Source organism: Falco peregrinus, chromosome 2 (assembly GCF_023634155.1).
Source record: "Falco peregrinus isolate bFalPer1 chromosome 2, bFalPer1.pri, whole genome shotgun sequence".
Lineage (NCBI taxonomy): Eukaryota > Metazoa > Chordata > Aves > Falconiformes > Falconidae > Falco > Falco peregrinus.
In genome coordinates, this window is record NC_073722.1 from 71,463,329 (window position 1) to 71,486,311 (window position 22,983).

Below are 22,983 nucleotides of genomic sequence, written 5' to 3' on the forward strand. Positions count from 1 at the left end.
GCATGCAGCCAGGTACAAGCAAACCTGAACATAATTGAGAATGCTATGTCTGGTTTTGAATCACACAAAAGTTTTGTTAAAAGCAGCTGCAACTTTTATTTTGTAGACCAAAAGTGAAGCCCCCTCCCCCCCGCCCCCCATCATACACACACATGTAGAAAAGGCAAGACCATTGTAACCATTCAAGTGCATGATATGGTGGGCAAACCTCCAGGACAGTCATCTCAATACATTACATCTCATTCAACACAGGTAATTCCACTCAAATACTACAGTCTGTTTTGTTAAAATCTATACGCGCACACACACACACACACGCATTCTATATGCATTATTTCAGGTCACTTTACTGCATAATTAAAAATAATACAGGTAATGAAAACATCACAATGATACTCTTACAGCAACACAGGTCTGAGGCACTCAGGGTAGAGAAGACATTTTCTGGCAAATTTGGTATTTGGTAGGACACAAGTCCAGTATTATGAAGCACTAACTCCTTTCCCCCCACCTAAATTCTGCAGTGCCAAGGGGAGCCAAGGTTAGGCCGTACCTCATATGTTTAGGTCTGATGTGGCAACAAATTCACTGGACACCTTGTAAAGGTGTGTTTTGTGCCCATGATTGTATTATTTTGATTTAATGTCTGCATTGGTTTAACTATTTCTTGCATTACAGTGGTGTAAGACAGTCTGCAATGGGGTCTGAAAAAATTTTCATTACAGTCCAGAAGAAAAAATAAATTCCCTCAGCAGAGACACCAAAGATGATGGAAAGGAAGTGGGCATGGGAGAAGAAAGGTAGAGAGAAGAGAGGCTTAATCAATCCACACTCCTTAACATAACAGTTTCCAGCTCATTACAACCCATTAACAGGAAATAAAGTGGTAAATGTACTAACATTGCCCACTCTATACCCAGTCTGAGGAAAAAAAGATCAGGTGGCCCCCTTAAGACTTTCTAAAAGCATGAAACTTACTTAACTGAGGGGGAAAAAATGACCTGTTTAAAATTGCCAAAAGAAAATGAATACGGAATTGAAAGTGTTTCATTTTCTCACACTCAGACTTGTTTTGAGATACATACTCATTTCACTGTAAAGTCTTGCAAATCTAATCCCCTACAGCTACCGTGGATGTACCTTTAAAAAATGCCCCACAGTTAACATACACAGGGATCCCATGAACATGAGATCTTTTTGGTTCTTGTTGCATTCCTTTATCTAGGCAAGTCTGAACACATCGGCTTCACCAAGCTTTTGGAGCGGGACACTGCCTGCAAATACTGGTTTGCCAAGAAGCAGCTTATTCCAGGGAGCTGCACGTAAGAGAATTTATTAATTTTCCCTGTAGGAAGCCCATACCATCAAATCTCCAGCAAAGGAAACAAGTCCTGCCATTAAGCGTGTCACCTACAGCTGCAATCACCACTGAGGCCATCAGCAGAGAGACAGGGACAGAATTAAAGGGTAGGCATGCATGTTTGCAAGAATAGGCTTTCTCACTTCTTCCCCCTTCTCAACGGATAAACAAAAAAGGCCCAGCCCATTAGAACAGTATCTGCAGAAGCAGGAGCAAGTCTTTGGAACTAGAAATGCTTAAAATCTCAGGTGCCACTGACATACCAAGTGCGACAGGACACGCTGAAGTGGTGAAAAAAACCTGGATCCCAAAATATCAAGTCCCAGTGGGAAAGGTTACCCACATTTTTCTAGCTAATATCACGGCAGCAACAGAAGCAATTGTGGGTCTAATTGAAAGAAAGGTGCTAAAGAGAATAGGAGAGAAAAGAAAATTATAGCGTAAGCATTGTAGGTAGGGGGAAAGCAGGAAAATCTTTAAATTCTTCTCTGCTTTTCCAGACACTGGGTCAGGTTCTTCAAGATAGTCCTCTTATCTACAATCACTGAGAACAAAGTAAATGATGAAATCTCTCTATTCTGTACTCTTTAAAAAATGCATAGTACAGAGACAAAAAAAAAAAAAAAGGTATTGTTCAGATCCACCTGCATAGTCTTAAAACTATCACTGAGACATGAAATGGGGACAAATACTATCCAGCCGCCGGGTTAAGATCTCACAGCCTGTATCAGTGACCAGAAGTGTATGTTCAAACTGGGCAGATCGCTTTCCATCTCTTGTTACAGCAGTCCAACCATCAGGCCATGTTTCATCTTGCCAACCACCTAAAAACATAAATGATGACTTGACTGTTTTTAAGTAACAGATAACAGTTCCCCATTCCCCAAAGAGAAATGAAAATCTATCAGCTATACAGAACAGAACCAGCCTATTCCATCACTTATTAATAGTAAACAAGAGCAATCATTTTACTCTATTGCTAAATTGCTCACCTTCACAGATCATTGGTTCAATTGTAAATACATGACCTGGCTTCATGACTCCAACTGCCTTATTTTCTGCAATAAAAGGAACACTCAAGTTAGAAAATGTGAACCCATCTTAGTAAATTAATAAATCCCTGTCCCAGAATAATATAGCCAGAATACTGTACAGTCAGAGAAGCCCTTCACAGATTACCTATTCACTCCATTTTTAATTCTACATTAAGGTTTTTCTTTTAGTTCTTTCCTTCCCCCCTCCTCCAACACTGCAATATTTACTCAAGTAGCTTAAAATTAATTGCTGTCTTTCCTCAATGGGAGTTCAACTCCAGTTCTGTAAAAACCCTGAACAAATCTAATACAGGGATTTCCAGAGACTTCTAAGATGAAAAATACCATTTAAAAAAAAAAAAAAAAAAAAAAAAAAAATCAGTCAAAAGTAGTATTTAAAGTTATTCGGAGAAGGCTTGAAACCTCTTAATTTGTTTCCACTGAACCATTAGTTCCAATAAACTGTCAAAACATGATAGCTGTTAAGCAATCCCATGATTCCATTTATGAAAGACACATTGGCCCCCTCATTACTCTGGGTAATGGGGTCAGAGTAGTATCAGGGTGATAATGCTGTATTTTTTTAGCCAACATAAAAAGGCAGAGAATTTCAAGACATACTAGACAATAATATTGAACTTCTTGATGTTATATACACCGAAAATGTTTATGTGGAGACACACGAACTGATGCACAGCACATCTCTAGGAGTGTAGTTTGACTGAAGAAAGGCTTCAGCCCTTTTTCTTTGCCCTGTTTCACCCGGAACGGCAGTGTGGCTTTGATCTGACTCAGCCTAGCATGTCAGAGCTGGAACAAACTCCAGTACCACACAGGCACCATTACCTCCAAGTTACTTTGCTGCTGTAGACAATGTGCATCAATTCTTACATACAAATTCCCCATCCCCCAGTCTACTCTAATTGTGTAAGTTTATTAGATTGTCTAAATCACCTAGATGATTTTTAAAATCGCTGACATCAAGTTTATAAAACAGCAACCAGATCATTTTTCTTTTACTTAAAAGAGTCTTGCTTCTATCTCCATCATCTGCTGACATTTCTTGCTCTCAGTTAAATGGAAGTTTATAGTCTTCTGCATCTGAAGAAATTTTGTCTTTTATCCCCTGCAGTTCTCATGATTTTGTTAAATAATCTAAAAGCTTATAAAATGAGCTTTTTGCTTTTAAAAGTCTTTTCATAGTAAGCCAGAAATAAGCAGCAGCTTTTTTTTTTTTTTTTTTTCCTCCGCTTCAAGAAGCTTTAACTCCCTTAGGTCTTTCCACTTGCTTTGCTATGAATCTGTATTTAAAAAAACCCAGCATCTTCCTTACTGGGAAGGGACATTCTAGCTCAATGAAAAAGAATTTTCAAAATTCCCAACAGCCAGGAAAGATAGAAGTTTCCTTTTTCTCAGATTGCATTTTAATATATATATAGTAAATATATATTATTTATATATATTTTATATATATAGATATATATAAAATGCCCTCCAACTCCAAAGAATCCAGATTTTCTTCATTTTACATGACAAAAAGTAAATACCAGGATTTGATACCCTTCTAGCCTGTGATTAGGTAGAGCAGGTTTTCTCTGTTCTCTGAAAAAATAAATCAGGGAAATTACATGAAAAATCAGTGATTGCTAGATTATAATCTAGAACAGAGGTCCTAAAACTTTTTAAACAGGAGGCCAGCACGGATGCAGTGGCAGGCAGTCATCTGCGGCTGCTTGGTTTCCCCCCCCAAACCCCAGCAGGGGGGGGCGGGGGGGTTCTTTAAATACGGGGGGGGGCGGATTGAGGACCCTGGGGGGCCACATCCAGCCCGCGGGCCGTAGTTTGAGGACCCCTGGTCTAGAACTACAATCTATTTTAAGGCTTGTTAGGAGATGGGAAGATGAAGGCATCTGTCGGGTCTGAGGAAATGTCCTATTAGGGGAGCTTTACAGCTGAAGTAGGCATGAACTGTTTATCACTGCTTCACCATATTTATTCTATCCTTAGCTCTCCACTGGCATTTCAGCTCCTCTTTTTTGCGTCTGTGGATGCTGTAAGCTTAGTCCTGGCAAAAATTGTCACGGGGACATCACCATTTCCAAAAACTAAAGCTGAGAACCTGCTCTAGAAAAGGTCATTCCTCCTCTGCCACACACTACAAAAGTTTCCAGGAACATCAGATCACAACACTCAAATGAAGAAAAGTGAAACATAACAGGATCCAGATTCAGGTCCAACACCCCTCTATACCATTCAATTAGCCTTTTATTTACATCTGGAAATGGCAGTAAGTTTTTGCTTACACCTTCTAAAGACAGAAACATTTGCCCATTCATGTCAGACAAGGATGTCTAAAAGATTAGTTGGGGATTCTGGCAAAAAACACTGAGCCATTACCCAGTACAGATGAGAGCTAACACTAACCATTAGTGCAGGCACAGACCGTCTCAGTATATACTGTATTCACCTTATTTAGGTTCATAAAGCATGCTGTGGTCCAAGGCTTAGAAAAAAAAATATTTCGCAAGTGCAAAAATTGTAACTTGATGGCTGTCAGACAACTTGCTACTTCATTAGAATATAAGCAAGAAGTAAATTCGGTGCATTCATTGCAAGCCACTCCTTGTCTACTGCACAAACCAAAGGGAATGAATACTCACTGGCATAATGTGGGACATTAGGGGCTGTATGGAAGAGTTTGTGGATTCCATGACCACAGTAGCTCCGAACGACGGAAAATCCATTTGCTTGAGCATGTTTCTGAATAATGTTTCCCAGTTCTCTGTACCGAACGCCAGGTTTTACTGCAAAATTAAAGCAATGCAGATCAGAACTTAGAGAGCTTTCTTTCAACACAACTAACCATTAAACACCATGCAGGCTAATACCCCTGTAGCACTCATGGCTTGTATGGCCATGCATTTTCGTATGCAACTTCCTATGATCATTTAATCTATCAAGTATGTGAGTGCAATAACATGAGAGAGGGAGGAAACAGTCTTATAGAAAATAGAAAATGAGAAACAAAACTGCCTCAGAAAACAATACGTTCTTCCTTTTGTGGATGTAAGTGCTCATATATTAAAAGGATGTCGAAGTTTGAAATTAAAGACAACAAAATACTTTCAAACTGTTTGGTAAATTCTCATACCCAGAGTTGCAGTGCTTCTTTCAATGAACATATGCACTGTATTTTAAATATACACTTGTCTACTACTGTGTGAAAAGTGCACACAAATAAAAAGGAAAAATGATTATATATGAAGGACTAAAAAGGGGGTGAGGAGGTGGCAAGAGAAAATGGGTATCTTTTAGACAAGATTTTTAGAACTACAGCAAATAATGTTCACATGCGGGACTAACTTGTTTTACAATGCTTTTAGGAAGCCTCAAAGAGTTTGAAACAGATGAAAATGGTGTGAAAAATTCACTTTCAGCACTTGGACAAGTTAGCAACAATACTGTAAAAGCAACAATGCCTCATCCATCAGCTGATGAAGGTGCATACCAAAAGCAACCTTGAGCAACTTAAAAGAGAGAGAATGTAAATGCCATTTCAAGATCATTCACAACTCCCTGAATATATGCTGTTCCTTCAGGAGCCAGATGCTGTGTGGTTATGTGAAGCCATCTTCAGCAGAGTTCACATACAAAGCTAAAACTTTAAGGAATCAAGCCATTTAGTTCAATTACCTGATAATGTAAACAACTACAACTTAAATCAGTAAGCTGAATACTGGAATGTGCCTGCTTTTCCCAAAATGGGGGGGAACGACATGGGGGGGGGGGGGGGGGGGGGGGGGGAAGAGAAGGAAAAGTTAATCTGTTTGTTTTGTGCTAAGTGGTTGTGAAGTACCATCTCCTTCAAGCCTGACAATACCAAGCAACTCCTCTCAATGCAGCCAGAAGCCCTCTGCTGCTCTCTCTCATGCAACTCTCTTAGAGCTCTGCTGATCCAACACCAAGAAATGAAGATGATTTAAACAGAGGAGAGGTTATTCTTTTTAACAGCAGAGACAACTTGCTGCCAGAATTCCTACTAGCAAGGAATGTCTAAAATCCTTTAAAACCTGTTACAGCATCTAAAAAGTTGGTAAAGAAAAAGTTACACTGAGAATTTAAATCTCATTATAATGAACACAAAGTGAATTTCTGTCATAGTTCATACACCAAAGTCATGATATGAAAAATAAGAGACAACATATATAACAATTACTATAGAAATAAAGTACAGGAGCAAAGCAAACATTCTGACTTAGCTCTTAAAAACAAAGTAGTCATTTCAGAACAGTTATCCCACATAAACAGGTAATTATATTCTTCATCGCTCAATTCTGTTTTTTAAATTTTTGAATTTTGAAAATTGAAATTCAATTTTCTTCATCACACAATGGATGCACAAGATGTCATTTATATGGATTTTTGTCCTTTCAGCTTGGCTAGCTGTGTCCAAATTATTAACCAAAGTAAGTACATCATAATTTTTTTTTCATTGACTTTCAATTAAATGCAAGTTTAAAGCCTTCAGATATAGCACCTTAAATTTCAGGTTTTAGAGGCCATGAAGTAAATTGTGCTGTGGATTTAAAGAAGCTGAATGGTATAAAAGACACAGACAGTACAAATTTCTAGGACTTGAGAGATTTTTGTTTTGTTTTCTGTTTGTCTAGGAGAACTTAGTATACTCCTTTATGAATGAAGTTGAACATGACATTCTCTAGCTACCTTTCTATCTCATTGCATGTCTCAATGAAGCTGTCCTGAGTTATAGCTAAGCAACATAATTAAAGACATGGATCAGTCTTCTCTGGCATATTCCCACAGTTGAAAATCAAGAGCTCAAAATTAGCTTTATGAAATAACCGTCAGGTCTGGCAGGGGTAAAGAGATATGTTTTATGTGTCCAAACAGTGTTTTATCTTATTGGTCCATTGTGCAACACCATACAAACTACAGTAGTAGGAAGCAATACTTTGGTTTTCCAAAACACACTTTGTTCTTCACCTTCGCTAAACTACTCAGAGCAAGGATGCCTCATCCATCTAACTAATAGTCTGAAAAGGCTGTTTCCATATAAATATTATCATACGTGGATCAGCTCAACATCAATTACATTTTCCTTGTTAACCCACATTCCAAGTAAAAGTTGCAACCACAAGCCACAGAACTATGCCATTTCAAGGATCACTGTTTTATACAATATACATCATCTGCTTGTGACACACAGCAGCACTTCTGCATTCTACAACAGAAGTCACTCCCAGGCAGTAGCAAATACGAGCACCCATGTTTGAGAACCAAAACCATAAGGCTTCAGGTTCTAGCCAAAGGGTTTACCTGCATCAATGGCTTGCATTAGGCACTCGTAAGTTGTTTGGACAAGCCTCCTTGCACCCTCATCAACTTCTCCAACGTAAAACGTCTCATTCAGATCTCCATGGTAGCCATTACGATAGACAGTAATATCCACTGCAAATAGACATATTGTAGTATTAGCACTGTATTTCTCATTCTTGTTTTGTGAAAGGACAAGCGCACACATGTAAAAATCTAGGATTTTAATCGTGAAATTGTAAGATTACTTTGGAAAAATGTCAAATGTAAACTCTTCCAGCAGTATCAATTATCTCATGCTTATCCTCTACATTCTATAGAATTAACTACTAAGATAGTGTTACACCAATGCAACACAGACATAGAAAGATTATGATTGGTTTTCTAGGTAAACAGAAAAACAAGAAAGAGAAGCTCTTTGCTCCATGGTGATTTACCTGGTTAAAATTAAGAGTTTTAGAATTAATACCAGCACTAATAGGGGTAAATTGAATTTTAAGAAGGTATGTAATCATGTTTTAACCCACATTTTAACTTAAGTAGTTTCTAAGGATGTTTAGAATAATATCACACCTCTGCAAAAATGGTAATGCCAAAACCTGTTGCTTCCAGCCAAAAAGGTAAAATACCTTGAACATTAAATACACAGCAACTTTCCAATAGCATTCCCAACTAAGAAAAATACACCAAAGAAAAATTTATTTTTTCTTTCAAATGAAAGAATTTAAACATTCAGTATCAGGTAAACAGCAAGAATGAGAAGGGCATGCTTAAACAACAGGTTTAGAAGAACATAGAGTAAGAGTTTTGAATTATGTTACAGCAAGACTCTTAATTTGCTTTGCATGTAAAGGTGGTTGTAAACCAACTGATGTAACCCATTCTTGAAAAATATCAGCATAAGTAGTTTTAATGGGAAAAAATCTTTTTTAGTTTAACTCATTAAAAAAAATCTGGATTAAGAATATCCATACAAGATGCTTGTTGCAAATAGGCCTTTCACAAAACATGGGAACAGGACTACCAGTTTAGTCATAGCTATCATCTACTTCAGTATCCTGTCTCATAGCAGACAAGTGAATAATTAAAACCTGCCATCATTTAGTCATTATAAATAGTAAACACATGCAAAATATTCTAGATTTGCCTATTAAATTGACTTCCTGTGGTAGAATGGGTAGTTTTGCGCTTGACAGACTTTGTCTGTAGTCTGGTACGTCTAATAGCTGCTGGAATACCAAAACCACTGGAATAGTTACTGAACTGCTATTCATTAAGAAATTCACATGCAGACCCCCTCACAAGTAAACAACCATGAAGGAAACTGTACTAAGCAGTAATACTTCAGGAATATGGTATATGAGCTGCTTGGAGACACCAATACAACCGTGACATGAAAGCACGGGTAAAAAAATTCTTGGTGTCAACAGTAAATCTGTACTGCTGGCAAATATTTAAGAATGAAATTAACACCACACGAAAACAATATTGCCTGTTGTGAATGCATGCATGTGCAGGGTTACACTACACTTTACAAAGAGATCACATCTGCTCCCAGGGAACTGTACGATAACAAAATGTTATGATGCCCTGCTTGGAGCAGGGGGTTGACCTAGACATCACTTGCCAGTACCGTTCTGAATGATGTTTTCCTGTGATTCTAAAAACCTGTTTTGGACTCTGACATGGCCACCTTTTGCTTCCAGCAGGCTAAAAAGTTTTAAGTAGATTGGCACCGTACTTTTTCTGTCTCCTCCTTTGTACCCTGTTTTGTTCTTTCTTTAGAAGAGGCTTTTGAGCCACTACCTTATCAAACAGAATCCTACAAGACTTGGAAGCCTTTTGAGCCCATGGGGAATGCATGTTCAATCCACAAGATGTGAACCATTTCGTAACAAGACCTACTCAACTACAAAAGAGTGAACTAGTTCTTCCTCACCAAAACAAAGCAGAAGGCTCAAAGCTTGGGCAAGTGCAATCAGGGCAGGGATATGAACAAAGCTAAACTCTCTTACAAAAGGTGTTTTCTAGCACTGAGGTGCAGCCTTGGCATGCAAACAGCAGAATGGTAAGGCACTGTGTAGATGAAGCCAACCTAGTAAGCTTAACTGGGCTTCTTGGTTTAGACTCCAGCAATGCCAAAAAAGATAGCAACAAGAGAGCTGTGCAAAGGCATCATCTTTGAAACTAACAAAAAATTAAGGAACTTTGCCCAAATGGTTATATGTATGCTACAGCAATCAGCCAGACCAAACCTGATCTAGAAGGGGGCAGCAATCATGAGGTTTGTTCTGAAAAGGCTGGTACCTACAGTACTGAGCTGTAGTCTTAGTAAGTATTATATACATATATATATATAATATATATATAAAAACATTTAATATCTATCTCAAATACCTGGCAATCTAAAGGGATTCCAACCTGCTTCCAGAGGTAGGCCAAACCTTAAGATATACTGGGTATTTTTTTACAGATAAGAGAGAAGCAAACCAATGCAATAAAAGTGCAAATGTTTCTACAAAACAAATGTAATTAATTTCTACTGCCAAACCAAGAAGTGAATTAAGAAAACAAAAAACAGTCAAGTATCCCTCAACACCCAAGAAGGATACGTATATTGAGTACCATGAACAAAAAGCAGCTGATAGAGTTAGGCTGTAAGATGCTCAAAGTAAAGGTACAGATTTTAATATGCACCCATACAATGCCTCACCTTTACAGTCATCATAATTGTGATGTCTGTAGCAAAATCTTAAGGATCTACAGCCATCTAATTAAGAATTCACACAGAACTAATCCAGCTGAATCATTCAATATACATTTTATTCACTATTTATACAGTCTGGAACAAAAGCAAACTAGTGCACAAGTAGAACACTCAGGCACTATACTATACTAATGCACAGACCAGTGCAGAAGAATCATAAAGCTTTTAAAGTGGACCAAACTTTTGAATTTTTTTATTAAATATTTTATTAAATCATTAATTTAAATTTGTAAAGGGAAGAGGTTAACTGGGAAATGAGAACACAAGCCTTTCTTAAGAAGCTATTCCAATCGTGTTGCCTGCTAGTGAAACCTCACCTTACGACATGGTTTAACTGGATAGAAGGTAGAAGTGTTGAAGGTTAATTTCATAGCACTTACCATTAACAATATCTCCCTCCTGCAATGGCCTCCTGTCAGGAATTCCATGACAGATCACTTCATTCACTGATGTGCAACACGACTTAGGGAAATTATAATAATTCAGAGGGGAAGGATAGCAATTCCTTGCAATACAAGCCTAATTTAGAAAATACAATTTACACTCTACATTAGTAAGTTTTGTACAACGAACAAGCATATGCACAACAGCTTTACTGTAACCACAATAGGCTGAAAAGCAGTGACTCTTGAAAATAAGATTCTTCGAGTATTTTTTGGCATTATGGTATTTTGTTATGCTTTGCATTTCTTACCAGGATGAAAGTAAAGCTACTTTAATTTTGTTTCTACTCATCGTTATGTTATTCAACTATGAATGCTTGAAGCATTCATGTTTAAAACAATGCACAGCAATATTTATTCAGTTAAAAACATTGCTATTTTCAATTACTGTTTTTAAGCACCCAGTCTAAGACTTCAAGTATTTTTGCAAAACACAAAGGTCAGACAAACTAACCTTTAGCACCACTCTTTCACCCCTAGCTTTACAACCTTAAGCTGCTTCCTTTGCACTTGTTCTAATAACCTGTTCGGGATTTTTGCAAAACTGACACATATATTTTATATATACTTACATATACATACATACACACACTATGTGACATACCAAGCAAATACTGTGTTAAACTTTTTATTAAGAAAAAAAATAATAAATCATACTTTTTAAAACTGCAAAGTACCAATCAGGGTTATCAGTCAGTATCAACAATCTGCCATGCAAAAGTTTCCGAGAACTGCTGAAGAGGGGTAACACCATTTTAACTACTAGTTGTTCACATTAAAGACATCATGCATAAGCTACTAGTATACTGTTCGATGCAGTTCAACAGAAAACTCTGGCCTAATCAAACCAGAGTAGGTTCTTTGCGATCTTGGCTCAACAGTTGCAAACGCAGATAAAACAAACACCAACCAGAAAGCGCTCTAAGAGCCTTAACTATACCAAAATTGTTGCCTTCCCCACAGTGCACACCAGTATCCTCAATTATCAGTTTACATGCCTTATAGAGAAGACAGCAAAGAAAAATAAAAATAACACAATTCAAGTATCTATGAATAGTTAAGCCAGGAAAATACTTCAACATGTGTATCAAATACTTCACTAGACTGTGGCTTTAATTTGCCTGACTGTATCAAACGTCATTTCAATTCTCTCTGAGGTTCTTAAGTTCTGATTCCCAACCATAAATAATTAAGTCTTCTCCTCTGTACATCTTAACCAATACCACAGAGCACAAAAAGTCCATGGCCTACGTATGATGTTCTTTATATAATGGTATCTGTGGAGCAAAAAGGGTTTAGAAGAAAGAAAATGGTATGATGTTAACTGAGAAAACAGGTGAAAAAAAACTTAGAGGGAATCTGAAGCTGGAAATCGTGGAAGGAGCTGACAGAGAGAGGCACCCAGGAGTTCCTAATTCATTTTGAATCTACCATTGTGCTGTAACGTATTTCTAACATCTGCACTACCCACTAGCTTCAAATTGGGAAACAGTTCAAAATAAGAAATTCATACAGCAAAGAAAACCACACAACAATCATTCACAAATAAGAAGATGGAAGAAAGCACTTACAAACACCAGAAGAACAAGAAAATAACCTTACTAAATGGACAGCATGATCAATTTCTTCAGTAGTTACACCTGCTTTCACCATCATGGCAGCAACATCCAATACTTCTCTAGCAAGCTGCAAACAAAACAAGAGTACTGATGTAAAATAAGACGAGGACTACTCCCTAGAACATGAGCAACCCATTTTCCTGAGCTAGACCAAGATTGCTAGGAAAGCTGGATAGATTTAAACTCTATAAAGACTTTAAGATGTCTACAGGATATATTACCAAGCCAGCTCCGTGAGATTTGAAAACACTCCAATTAAGATTTGGACCACAATTTCCTTGAATACCATAATCTTAAACCAGACTACCCAAATAGATTTCAAAGTTTGACTTGTGTACGAGGAAGTGATTACAGTTGAACAGCTTTTTTTCAAAAACTGTTAGGGATGGGGCTCTGTTTTGCTTTTTAGTTTTTACTTAGTACTATAGAAAAGGAAAAAGTTCTGTTCTCATCTATGCATTATAAAATATATATTCCTAACAGTAACAACATTTCAGCCAGAGATTATCTCACTAGTAACAACAAAGCCAAAACACAGATAAAAGTCATCTTTCCACTTGCAAAATAGTTTACTGTGAATTGGGAGTTGAAAGGAGAGAAAAAGCAAGAAAATACTCAATTTCTCAATCTATTTTTCAGTGCTCAGAAGTAGTTTGAAAGTTTGTACTTCAAATGTGCTGTCACAAACTAGTAAAATCACTAGGCTTTTTAAAGAATAAAAGGCACTTTGTAATGAAAACCAAAACCCCCTTACCCTACACACTACTCGCATCCCTTCTATATCCTCAGATGAGAGTATTTTTATTTGAGAAGTTCCTTTTAAAGCCTGTTCTGATTCAGACATTCCTGAAAAGAAAAGGAGGAGGAAGGGGGAAAAAAAAAGAAAGAAAAAATCCATGTTATTTAGCAGAGTGATTGACACAGGTCCAATCAAGAAACTAACTGAGCTTACCAATGGCAATAAAAGTACATACTTTCTCACTACAGACTAAAATAATGAACCCACCAAGTCATAGCACTATAATAATTATCCAGACTAATTTCAATTTATAAGCTTTCCACAATACCATAATGCCCACACGTGCAGAGGATGCTCGTTCATTTACTACATAAACCCACCATGCCCAGTTAGTCAAAACACAAGCTTAAAAAATTAGATTTACAAAGAAATTCTATTATTCATAGAAAAGTTTTTTTATTTTTCTTTTAGCTGCTTTGGAGATAATAATTAGTAATAAATAATATTCTAGAAGAGCCATACAGTATTATATAAGCCTGTGAATATCTCTAGTTATACTATTGCAATAATCAGCTGATGCAAGTATGTAAATTCTTCCTACCAAATTCTGCACAAGCTCGGCTTTTTAGTTGAGCAACCCCCCTAAAAGACAGTACGTTGATTTGTTTAAATATTTCCATTCTGTAAAAAACAACTAAAGAATGGCTGAAGATTTAAGAATAATTCTAACAGACTTTATAGCAGCTTTTCAGCTTTTTTTGGAAAATGCAAAGCACTACTATTGATATAAAAAGGGCAAAATACCAAATCAAACCAATAAAAGAGCAATTTTCAATGTATTCCCTCTGTGTTCAAAACCAGCTGGAACTCATGCATCAGCTTTCTTTTGCAGGCTGTTTAGTGCAATTTTGTTTGGTTTTGTTATTTTATAACACATTTCCAACAGAAACACTGATGTCACTGAAAATGGCTTAGCAGAATTCACCTGTGACAGCCAATTTACTGCTGTTTGTTGTGAAGTGAACCACAGGACTAGGCCTTGGGGGGTTTTTTTGTGTTTTTTTTTTTTCTTCCCTGAACACCTTTGAAAAATAACATATTACAAACTTTTGACTTCCAAAAAATACTTGTAACCAGTAATATTTATTATTGTAACCAATTAATGCAGGGAAAGAAGAGGCAGAGTAAGAAGAACAGAGAAAAGAAAATGTTCCCTTCTCCAGTATCTTTCTTTTAATTGAAGAAGCCTTTAAAGCATGAAAAACACAAAGCAACAACACTCCATAACTGTTATTTGTTTCAAGTTACCTAGTGGGTGATCAGCATAATCCGGTCTCTGAATATAGCTTGGCACAGGTCTTGTTGGCGTCTAAATAAATCATAGTCAAAGCTGGTTAGGTTGCAAGAATACTTAGGATTTCCACAAAAACAAGAGGCTCATGCAGCAAAATTAAATACAGTGAAATATGGCTAATTCCACTTAGAAAAAGTATGCAAACGCTCCAAAACAGTTCTAATTTTAAATTCTCAAAGATTCTCCTGTTACTCTTTATCACTTTCATATTATACAACCTCTAACAGCCAACTTCACAGCTTTGTAAAAATCAAAAACTTTCATGTGTCCAGTAAATAATTATCTTTTTTTAATAACATATTATCTCTGTTACACTGTAGTGTTTATTCTGCTTTCCATACTGCAAATGCACTCATTCCAAATACATCCCTCCTTTCTCTGGTTATTAGTGTCTGTTAGCAAGATTGTTACTTCTTATCATCCTAGTCATTAGCACTTTTTATTGTATTTTCCTTTGCATCAATCCTACAGCAGTCAGAAGACAAAAAAGCAAACGTTCAATGATAATATTACTAAATTACTTGGCTGGGACATATCCAAAACACACTTTCACCAATGACACTGATAATCACATGGGCTCAGGCTCTGTTAATCTGTCCTGATGGGCCTGTTACACATGGAGAAGACTACAGAGAGGATGCCAGAGGGGCAGCATTTCTTGCACAGGCCTATTAGAAGACACATGTAAATAGAATGCCACTATTCCTATGAAGACCTTTTACTTACTCCATCTACACACTTGTAGCAATTTAAAAATACAGCTATAACTGAGGTCATCTTCTAAATCCACCTTTCACAGATGAAGATGTTAATTGACTTCAGTTATTCTTCACCATTCCAGTGCTGGAGATTACTATAACCTCTGTTCCTTCAGCAGAGCTATTCACCAGCTTACTCACCAGGTTATTTCAAACCATTAACATGAAATAATATAAACCCATTTCTTTAAATTCTAAATCAACTCACCTGAGTTTTTCTGAAACAGACTGCCCCATTACTACGAGAACAGCAAATTGCTAGGAGAAGCCATCACATGAACCAGCACTTTAGATGTAGAGTAAGCGTCAAAACATACAGCCAAAAGGTATGAGATTAAGCCTGTCACTGATACATGTTACCTCTCAGGCACTTCCTTAATTTTCAATATACCAAGAGATAGGTCAAATTAAATCATCAAGAACCAGAATAAGGATAGTCATACATGCCCTTGCCATCAGGTTCAGACTGCTTAAGAAGCTTTCCTCTCTCAGCTAAAATATGGAAGGTAATCAGGTCATGACTGGTCCATTAGTTGTTACAGATGTAGAATGTGGCAGTGCTGGACTACAGAGTGGCACCTATTGCTTACCAGTGGATAGTGTGGCCTGAGTTTACCAGTATATCGATAACCAGACCAGGGATTTGTGTTAACATCACCTTCCAGAGTCCAAGAGGAAACTTCACGCTTAGCTTTTTCATCTTCTGAAAAGACAAAAAAAAAAAAAAAAATTGCAGCAACACACTCAGTCCTACTAAGGATAAGAAATGTGGGGTCCTAGATTTGTTTCTTTCTGGCATTTTAGACACCGATATGTGAAAGTGCTGGCAGCAGTTATTTTGTGTTGCACTTAAGTTTTCACATTGAAAACTCACATCTTGCCAACTCTATTCAAACCATGCTGAAAGCACAAAGCGTAGCAATTATTTAAGTTGTCTTTAATTTCTAGTTTAAAACATAGTTGCATGCTTATTTTCATTCTTGGGAAAGAGTATTTCAAGGCCAAAAGAAATCATAGAATGGTTTAGGTTGGAAGGGACCTTAAAAATCATCAATTTCCAACCCTCCTGCCATGGGCAGGGACACCTTCCACTAGACCAGGGTCCTCAAAGCGCGCCCCTCAAAGATGAGGGATCCTCAGCTGCTCTGGGCCACCTGTTCCAGTGCCTCACCACCCTCACAGTAAAGAATTTCTTCCTAATATCTAATCTAAATCTACCCTCTTTCAGTTGAAAGCCATTCCCCCTTGCCCTGGCACTACAGGCCCTTGTAGAGTCCCTCTCCAGCTTTCCTGTAAGCCCCCTTTAAGTACTGGAAGGCTGCAATAAGGTCTCCCCAGAGCCTTCTCTTCTCCAGGCTGAACAACCCCAACTCTCTCAGCCCGTCTTCACAGGAGAGGTGCTCCAGCCCTCTCATCATCTTTGTGGCCCTCCTCTGGACCCGCTCCAGCAGCTCCATGCCCTCCTTATGTTGGGAGTCCCAGAGCTGAAGGCAGTCTCCCAAGTAGGGTCTCATGAGAGCAGAGTAGAGGGGGAGAACCACCTCCCTTGACCTGCTGGCCACACTTCTTTTGATGTGGCCCAACATACGTTTGACTTTCTGGGATGCAGGCGCACACTGCCGGGTCATGTTGAGCTTCTGGTCAACCACCACCCCCAAGTCTTTCTCCTCAGGGCTGCTCTCAATCCATTCCCCACACAGCCTACATTTGTACTTGAGATGGCCCTGACCCATGTGCAGGACCATGCACTTGGCCTTGTTGAACTTGATGGGGTTCACACGGGCCCAGCTTTCAAGCCTGTCGAGGTCCCTCTGGATGACATCCCTTCTCTACAGCATGTCAACCACACCACACAGTTTGGTGTCATTGGCAAATCTGCTGCGGGTGCACTCAATCCCAGTGTCCACATCACCACAAAGCCATTAAACAGCATTGGTGCCAATAATGACCCCTGAGGAATGCCACTTGTCACTGGTCTCCACATGGACATCGAGCAGTTGGCTGTAACTGTTCCCAGTGTGACCATCCAGCCAGTTCCTTACCCACCAAGTGGTCCATCAATCAGATTAACATCTCTCCAGTTTAGAGACAAGGATGTCATGTGGGACAGTGTCAAAAGCTTTGCACAAGTCCAGGCAGATGATGTCAGTTGCTCTTCCCTCATCCACCAGCACTGGAACCCCATTGTAGAAGGCCACTGGATTTGTCAGGCACAATTTGCCCCTAGCCAATTTGCCAGCTGTCACCAACCACCTCCTTATTTTCCATGTGCATTACCATGGTTTCCAGGATCTGCCCCAAGATCTTGCCAGGCACTGAGGTGATACTGACTGGCCTGTAGTTGCCTGGGTCTTCCTTTTTCCCTTTTTAAAAAGCGGGGGGTACATTTCCCCTTTTCCAGTCAGTGGGAACTTCACCTGACTGCCACAACTTGCCAAATACAATGGATAGGGGCTTAGCAACTTCACCCGCCAGTTCCCTCTGGACCCGTGGATGCATCTCATCGGGTCCCATGGACTTGTGCACTTTCAGCTTCTTTAGATGGTCTTCAACCTGACCTTCTCCTACAGTGGTTGGTCTTTCATTCTCCCAGTCCCTGCCTTTGCCTTCTGCTATGGGGGTGGTGTGGCTGGAGCACTTGCCAGTTAAAACCAAGGCAATAAAGTAGTCGAGTACCTCAGCCTTCCCCATGTCCCAGGTAACCAGGTCTCCTACTTCCTTCCAGAGAGGGCCCTCATTTTCCCTAGTCTTCCTTTTATCACTGATGTACCTTATAGAAGCTTTCCTTGTTGCCCTTGACATCCCTGGCCAGATTTCATTCTACCAGGGCTTTAGCTTTCCTCACCTGATCCCGGGCTGCTTGGACAATTTCTCTGTATTCCCTCCAGGCTACCTATTACTGCTTCTACCTTCTGTAGGCTTCCTTTTTGTGTTGGAGTTTCTCCAGGAGCTCCATGTTCATCCACACAAGCTTGCTGGCACTTCTGCCTGACTTCCTCTTTGTTGGGACACACTGCTCCTGAGCTTGGAGGAGGTGATCCTTCAATATTAACCGGCTTTCTCAGGCCCCTCTTCCCTCCAGGGCTTTATCCCACACTACTCTACCAAGCAGACCCCTGAAGAGGCTGAAGTCTGCTCTCCTGCACGCCGGCATAGCAAGCTTGCTGTGCGCCCTCCTCACTGCGCTAAGGTCTTGAACTTCACCATTTCATGGTCACTGCAGCCAAGGCTGACCTTGAGCTTCACATTCCCCACCAGCCCCTCCTTGGTGGTGGGAACATGGTCCAGCGTAGCACCTCTCCTCATTGGCTCCTCTAGCACTTGTAGAGGGAAGTTTTTATCAATGCATTCCAGGAACGCCCTAGATTGCTTATGCCCTGCTGTGTCATCTCTCCAACAGATATTGGGGGAGCTGAAGTCCCCCAAGAGGTGCAGGGCTTGTGAACGTGAGGCTGCTCCTATCTGTTTACTGACAGCCTCATCTGCTCAGTCTTCTTGGTCGGATGGCCTGTAGCAAACACCCACTATTATGTCACCTGTCCCTGCTCTCCCTTTAATCATGACCCATAAGCTCTTGGTCAACTCCTCATACATCCCTAGGCAAAGGTCCATGCAATCCAGCTGGTCACAGACACAGAGAGCGATACCTTCTCCTTACCTCCCCTGCCTTATCCTTCCTAAAGAGCCTATATCCTTCTATTCCAATCCAGTCACAGGATTTCATATTTCTACAGAAACATTCATTATCCCTTCAATTAACAGTCCTGCATTGCAGGTGAATGCTCCTTTTCTGTGATTTCTCTTAGAATTCAGTGACAGAAATTACCTGGGCTGGGAAGGAGGGTATCCATCTGTTCATTCCAATATATGGAGCCTGACACCCCACCAGATCTAACGGAGAGAGTGCAGATGCTTCCAGTTCTGCATTTCAGGACAGGCAGTGTGTACACCTTACAAGATGGTCCCAACCCAGGTCTCTCAAACCTGTGAAATTCATGTCTAATGTGGTCCAGTGACTGACTTCATTCACAAATAACACGGTTTTAATAGGGCAGATTTAAGGTGTTTACATAAAGGATTGCAGCAAGTAGACCATGAGCATCACCAAAAGGAAAAATATTTACTCTGAAAGAGGAGGTAAGGGTTAAGAAATACCAGAAGAGCATCAATCTTTAACTCATAATCTGATAACTTGCTTTCTCTTTTTATATCTCACAAGAATGAAGAGATGGCAAAAGGTCTGCCATTGCAAGCCCTAACATGTTCCTCAGAATCTCTGTAGCTGACATCTCAGCCATCTGCTCACATGACATTCAGTTTAGATGAACCACTGAGAATTAATAATTTAAAAAATCCAAAGTTTAAAATAAGGAATATTTCGGATTCCCTTGAGATGCTTCAGTCATTTGCTGCATTGATGTCTTGAGGGCTATCAAAACCAAGCCAGCTCACTATGGGCTGAGCAATTATCCAGGAAGCCAACAAGATTATGGATTTAGTGGAATCATAAAAAAAAATTTGCTGTCAGATAAACAGCAGTATTAGAAGACCACACCAGAGTATTACTAGAACTACTTACAAAGACAGTTTCACATCCATGCAGGTACAAATAGGACACAGAATGCAAGTGTGAACTCTACACTGGGAAGGCAGAAAGAAGGAAAAAAAATTGTAATTATCTGTGCTACTCCAACCTATTCACCATGCAGCATTTATTATGGAAAAAGGAGTTTTACTGGGTTTTAGAAAAGGAGGAGATTAATTATTTGAGGATTTAAATTTCTGCCATGTCACTTACTTTTGAATCCCACCTCCCTAAGCAGGGCTTGATGAAGATGGGCAGAGGGATAGGAGCAGGGGGGAGGCGGCAAGGGGGCAGAACTGGGGTCTGCTCTCTCTTTTTGTTTGGTTGGTTTCAAACTCTATGGATTATTTTTACCACTCAGACAAGGAAGAATCTACCAGTCTGCTAGTATTTCTGTGCCAGAGCTACCAGCTGTAACTAAGGCATACAGACACTTATTACCTTCAACTGAACTCAAGAAAATCCTATCTATGATACATCCCCCTATCAATGGCTGTGTCAGTGCACAAAAGTATTTTATTTTTTTCCCAAAGGGGTGCACCCCAAACGTACAGAACATCTGCACTCTGACTGGCTTGCCTGCATTCCAGCAAGTGTGTCTAATCACAAAGACTTCGAAAGAACCTTTCCCACTTTCTTGCCTTTTACTACATTAGACATCAAAATGTTATGATGGAACAAGCCTTGCAATGCCTTATAATAAGGTTTATTATTCTTGTCATTTATTTCAGCATCCCCCTGTCTCTGTTCATATACCTTGCAATGTAGCTCAAGGAATACTTCACACAACAGAAACAGATTTCTGTACAACAGCCTCTGAAATTTTACATAGAACTTTAGATTACTAGGAACTGGACAAAATTTCAGATATGCAGAATCCAGTGCCAGGTATCTTGGAAAAATCAATACCATTCTTAAACACAGAATCACAGGATACTTGAGGCTGGAAGGGACCTCTGAAGGTCATCTGGCCCGACCCCCTGCTCAAGCAGGGCCATCTAGAGCCAGCTGCAGAGGACAAAACAAATTCAAAACAATATTAAAATGGATTTTAAAAAATTTACTTACTTGCTTTCTTGTGTAATAATTTGTGAGTGGCCCAGCTTCCCTTAAAGCATTCCTAGAATTGCAAACAAAATATATGTGTTTTAAGTAGCATTATCCTGGACAAACATGCCATCCTCACAAAATAAAGAAGCAACTGTATTTTGAAAGAAAACTAGAAGACTGATTTCATTAATCCTTATAGCAACATGCTGTAAAGGCTACTGTAACTGCTAGTCTTAACAATAGAAAATACTACGTCCAACAGCTTATGAGCTAGAATAGACAGAAAGCATAGCCAAACAGGTGCACCTATCACAGTGAAACACGCCGATCTAATCCTATCTACTAAATATTGTCCCCTTATCATTTTAATGATTAACTAAATGCCATGGTTGCTCTGGGTTGGCCGAAGCACAGCATTCTATCTCCATACCAGATCTTACAGCATTGCAGTGTGTAGGATGGTCCTCCCTTGGCTCCTAGGCTCCTACAAGAAACCATCTCCTCCTGCTAACTGCATCCTTTCTGCCTCCTTCCTCAGCATATGACAGCAACAGAGGCCAATCAGAATGATCACAGGGGAACAAATGAAATAGATTAAAGGGGGGAAGTGAGAGCTACTGAATGGAAATAGGAAATGAAAAAAATAGACACAGTTGAAATGGAATTCAAGAAAAGAGTGACTGTGAAGAAGTAGTTTGTTTTTCTTCTTCCCAAGCACAAACAGAGCAGTTCATGTGATGAACAATGAATCAGCAAAGGGGCAGATGGAAATGGCTGGCAGCTGGAGATGAATAATGACAGACTAAGATGAAGGAAAGACATGAAAAAAGGAGAGATCTAAGTAGAAAAGGTTAGAAGGCAGCATTAAAGGTGGTCCTGTAAGGTGTTAATTAGGAAATTACTTGGGTTTGTAACAGAAAGTCTAATTCAATGATTACATACACTCAAAACCATTAGGAAACAACTAATCCCAATCATTTACAATAACAGCTGAATTTCTTAAGAAAGAGGCAGGAAGCAGACTGTTTTCCTTTATAAGGAAGACAATACTAATGCTGAATCATCATTGTAAACTACCATCCAGAGCCAACAACCAGTTCACCAGTTCAACCTAATATATACAACACACAACCAGTCCAAGATAACAGATCTGTAAACTAAGCCTAGCATATTAACATTCTACCTGCTTCATGGTTGCTATTGAGCATTCTTAGTTGTCTACTCCTGTAGAGCCATCTTTTCCCCATTTTCTCACTAGTCTTGCAACCAGTAGTTATCAAATTGTATCCACAAAGCCACAGTAAAGTAGCGCACAAGTATGCCTGTGTTCAAAGGGACTCTGTTGTGTGCCATTTCCCTCATTAGCAAAACCAGTTGTTTGGTCTCTTCTACACCACAGACTTGAAGCCACCATGTTCTGTGGACTGGCACTTGACAGGCCATGGTGCTACATAATGGTCTGCACAACAAGAAGCTTTGAAAGCAACAATTTCGATCACCAGAGAAAAAGTCTTTTTGAACAAACAGCAGAAGGCTTTACTGTCACATTTGTATAACCCACTGCATACACAGACTTTTGCACTGCACTATTATCTGTGTTCTGTTGGAGAGCTGGGAGAAAAGGAGCAGTTTTAACTGGGGCCTATTTTAAGAAAAAATTTAAAAAGCTAAAAAAATCTATTTCAAGGACACTTGAAGCGCTGGTATGGTTTTAATCCCCTTTTAAACAACAAGCCTCTGTTCTGAAGGAGAACAAGAAGGATTACACAACTAAGGACTTAGAGCAGCTACCAAGTCTGCAAATCTAGAATGCACTTTTTGGGATACAAAGGAGCATTTGGGGAGTGAAGACATACATCAGCTGTGGCACTTACTGGTTGTGTTTCGTTCTCTCCTTCCCCATGAAATTCTGGGGTGTATTCTGCAATGCCATTCCTTTC

General features: G+C 39.3%; 1 protein-coding gene across 1 annotated transcript in view; it reads right to left on the reverse strand.

Annotated features, from left to right (window-relative positions):
* Nucleotides 1–327: 327 nt before the first annotated feature.
* Nucleotides 328–22,983, reverse strand: part of METAP1 (methionyl aminopeptidase 1) — a 30,528-nt gene continuing 7,872 nt past the window's right edge. Inside the window, exons 2-11 of the mRNA XM_055797285.1 lie at nt 21,062–21,113; nt 15,999–16,111; nt 14,605–14,665; nt 13,312–13,403; nt 12,541–12,624; nt 10,876–11,014; nt 7,732–7,863; nt 5,055–5,198; nt 2,353–2,418; nt 328–2,184 (exon numbers count right to left, since the gene is read on the reverse strand). Of these exons, the coding sequence (XP_055653260.1) occupies nt 2,024–2,184; nt 2,353–2,418; nt 5,055–5,198; nt 7,732–7,863; nt 10,876–11,014; nt 12,541–12,624; nt 13,312–13,403; nt 14,605–14,665; nt 15,999–16,111; nt 21,062–21,113 (1,044 nt within the window). The 3' untranslated portion in view covers nt 328–2,023. The remainder of the gene's footprint in view (nt 2,185–2,352; nt 2,419–5,054; nt 5,199–7,731; nt 7,864–10,875; nt 11,015–12,540; nt 12,625–13,311; nt 13,404–14,604; nt 14,666–15,998; nt 16,112–21,061; nt 21,114–22,983) is intronic.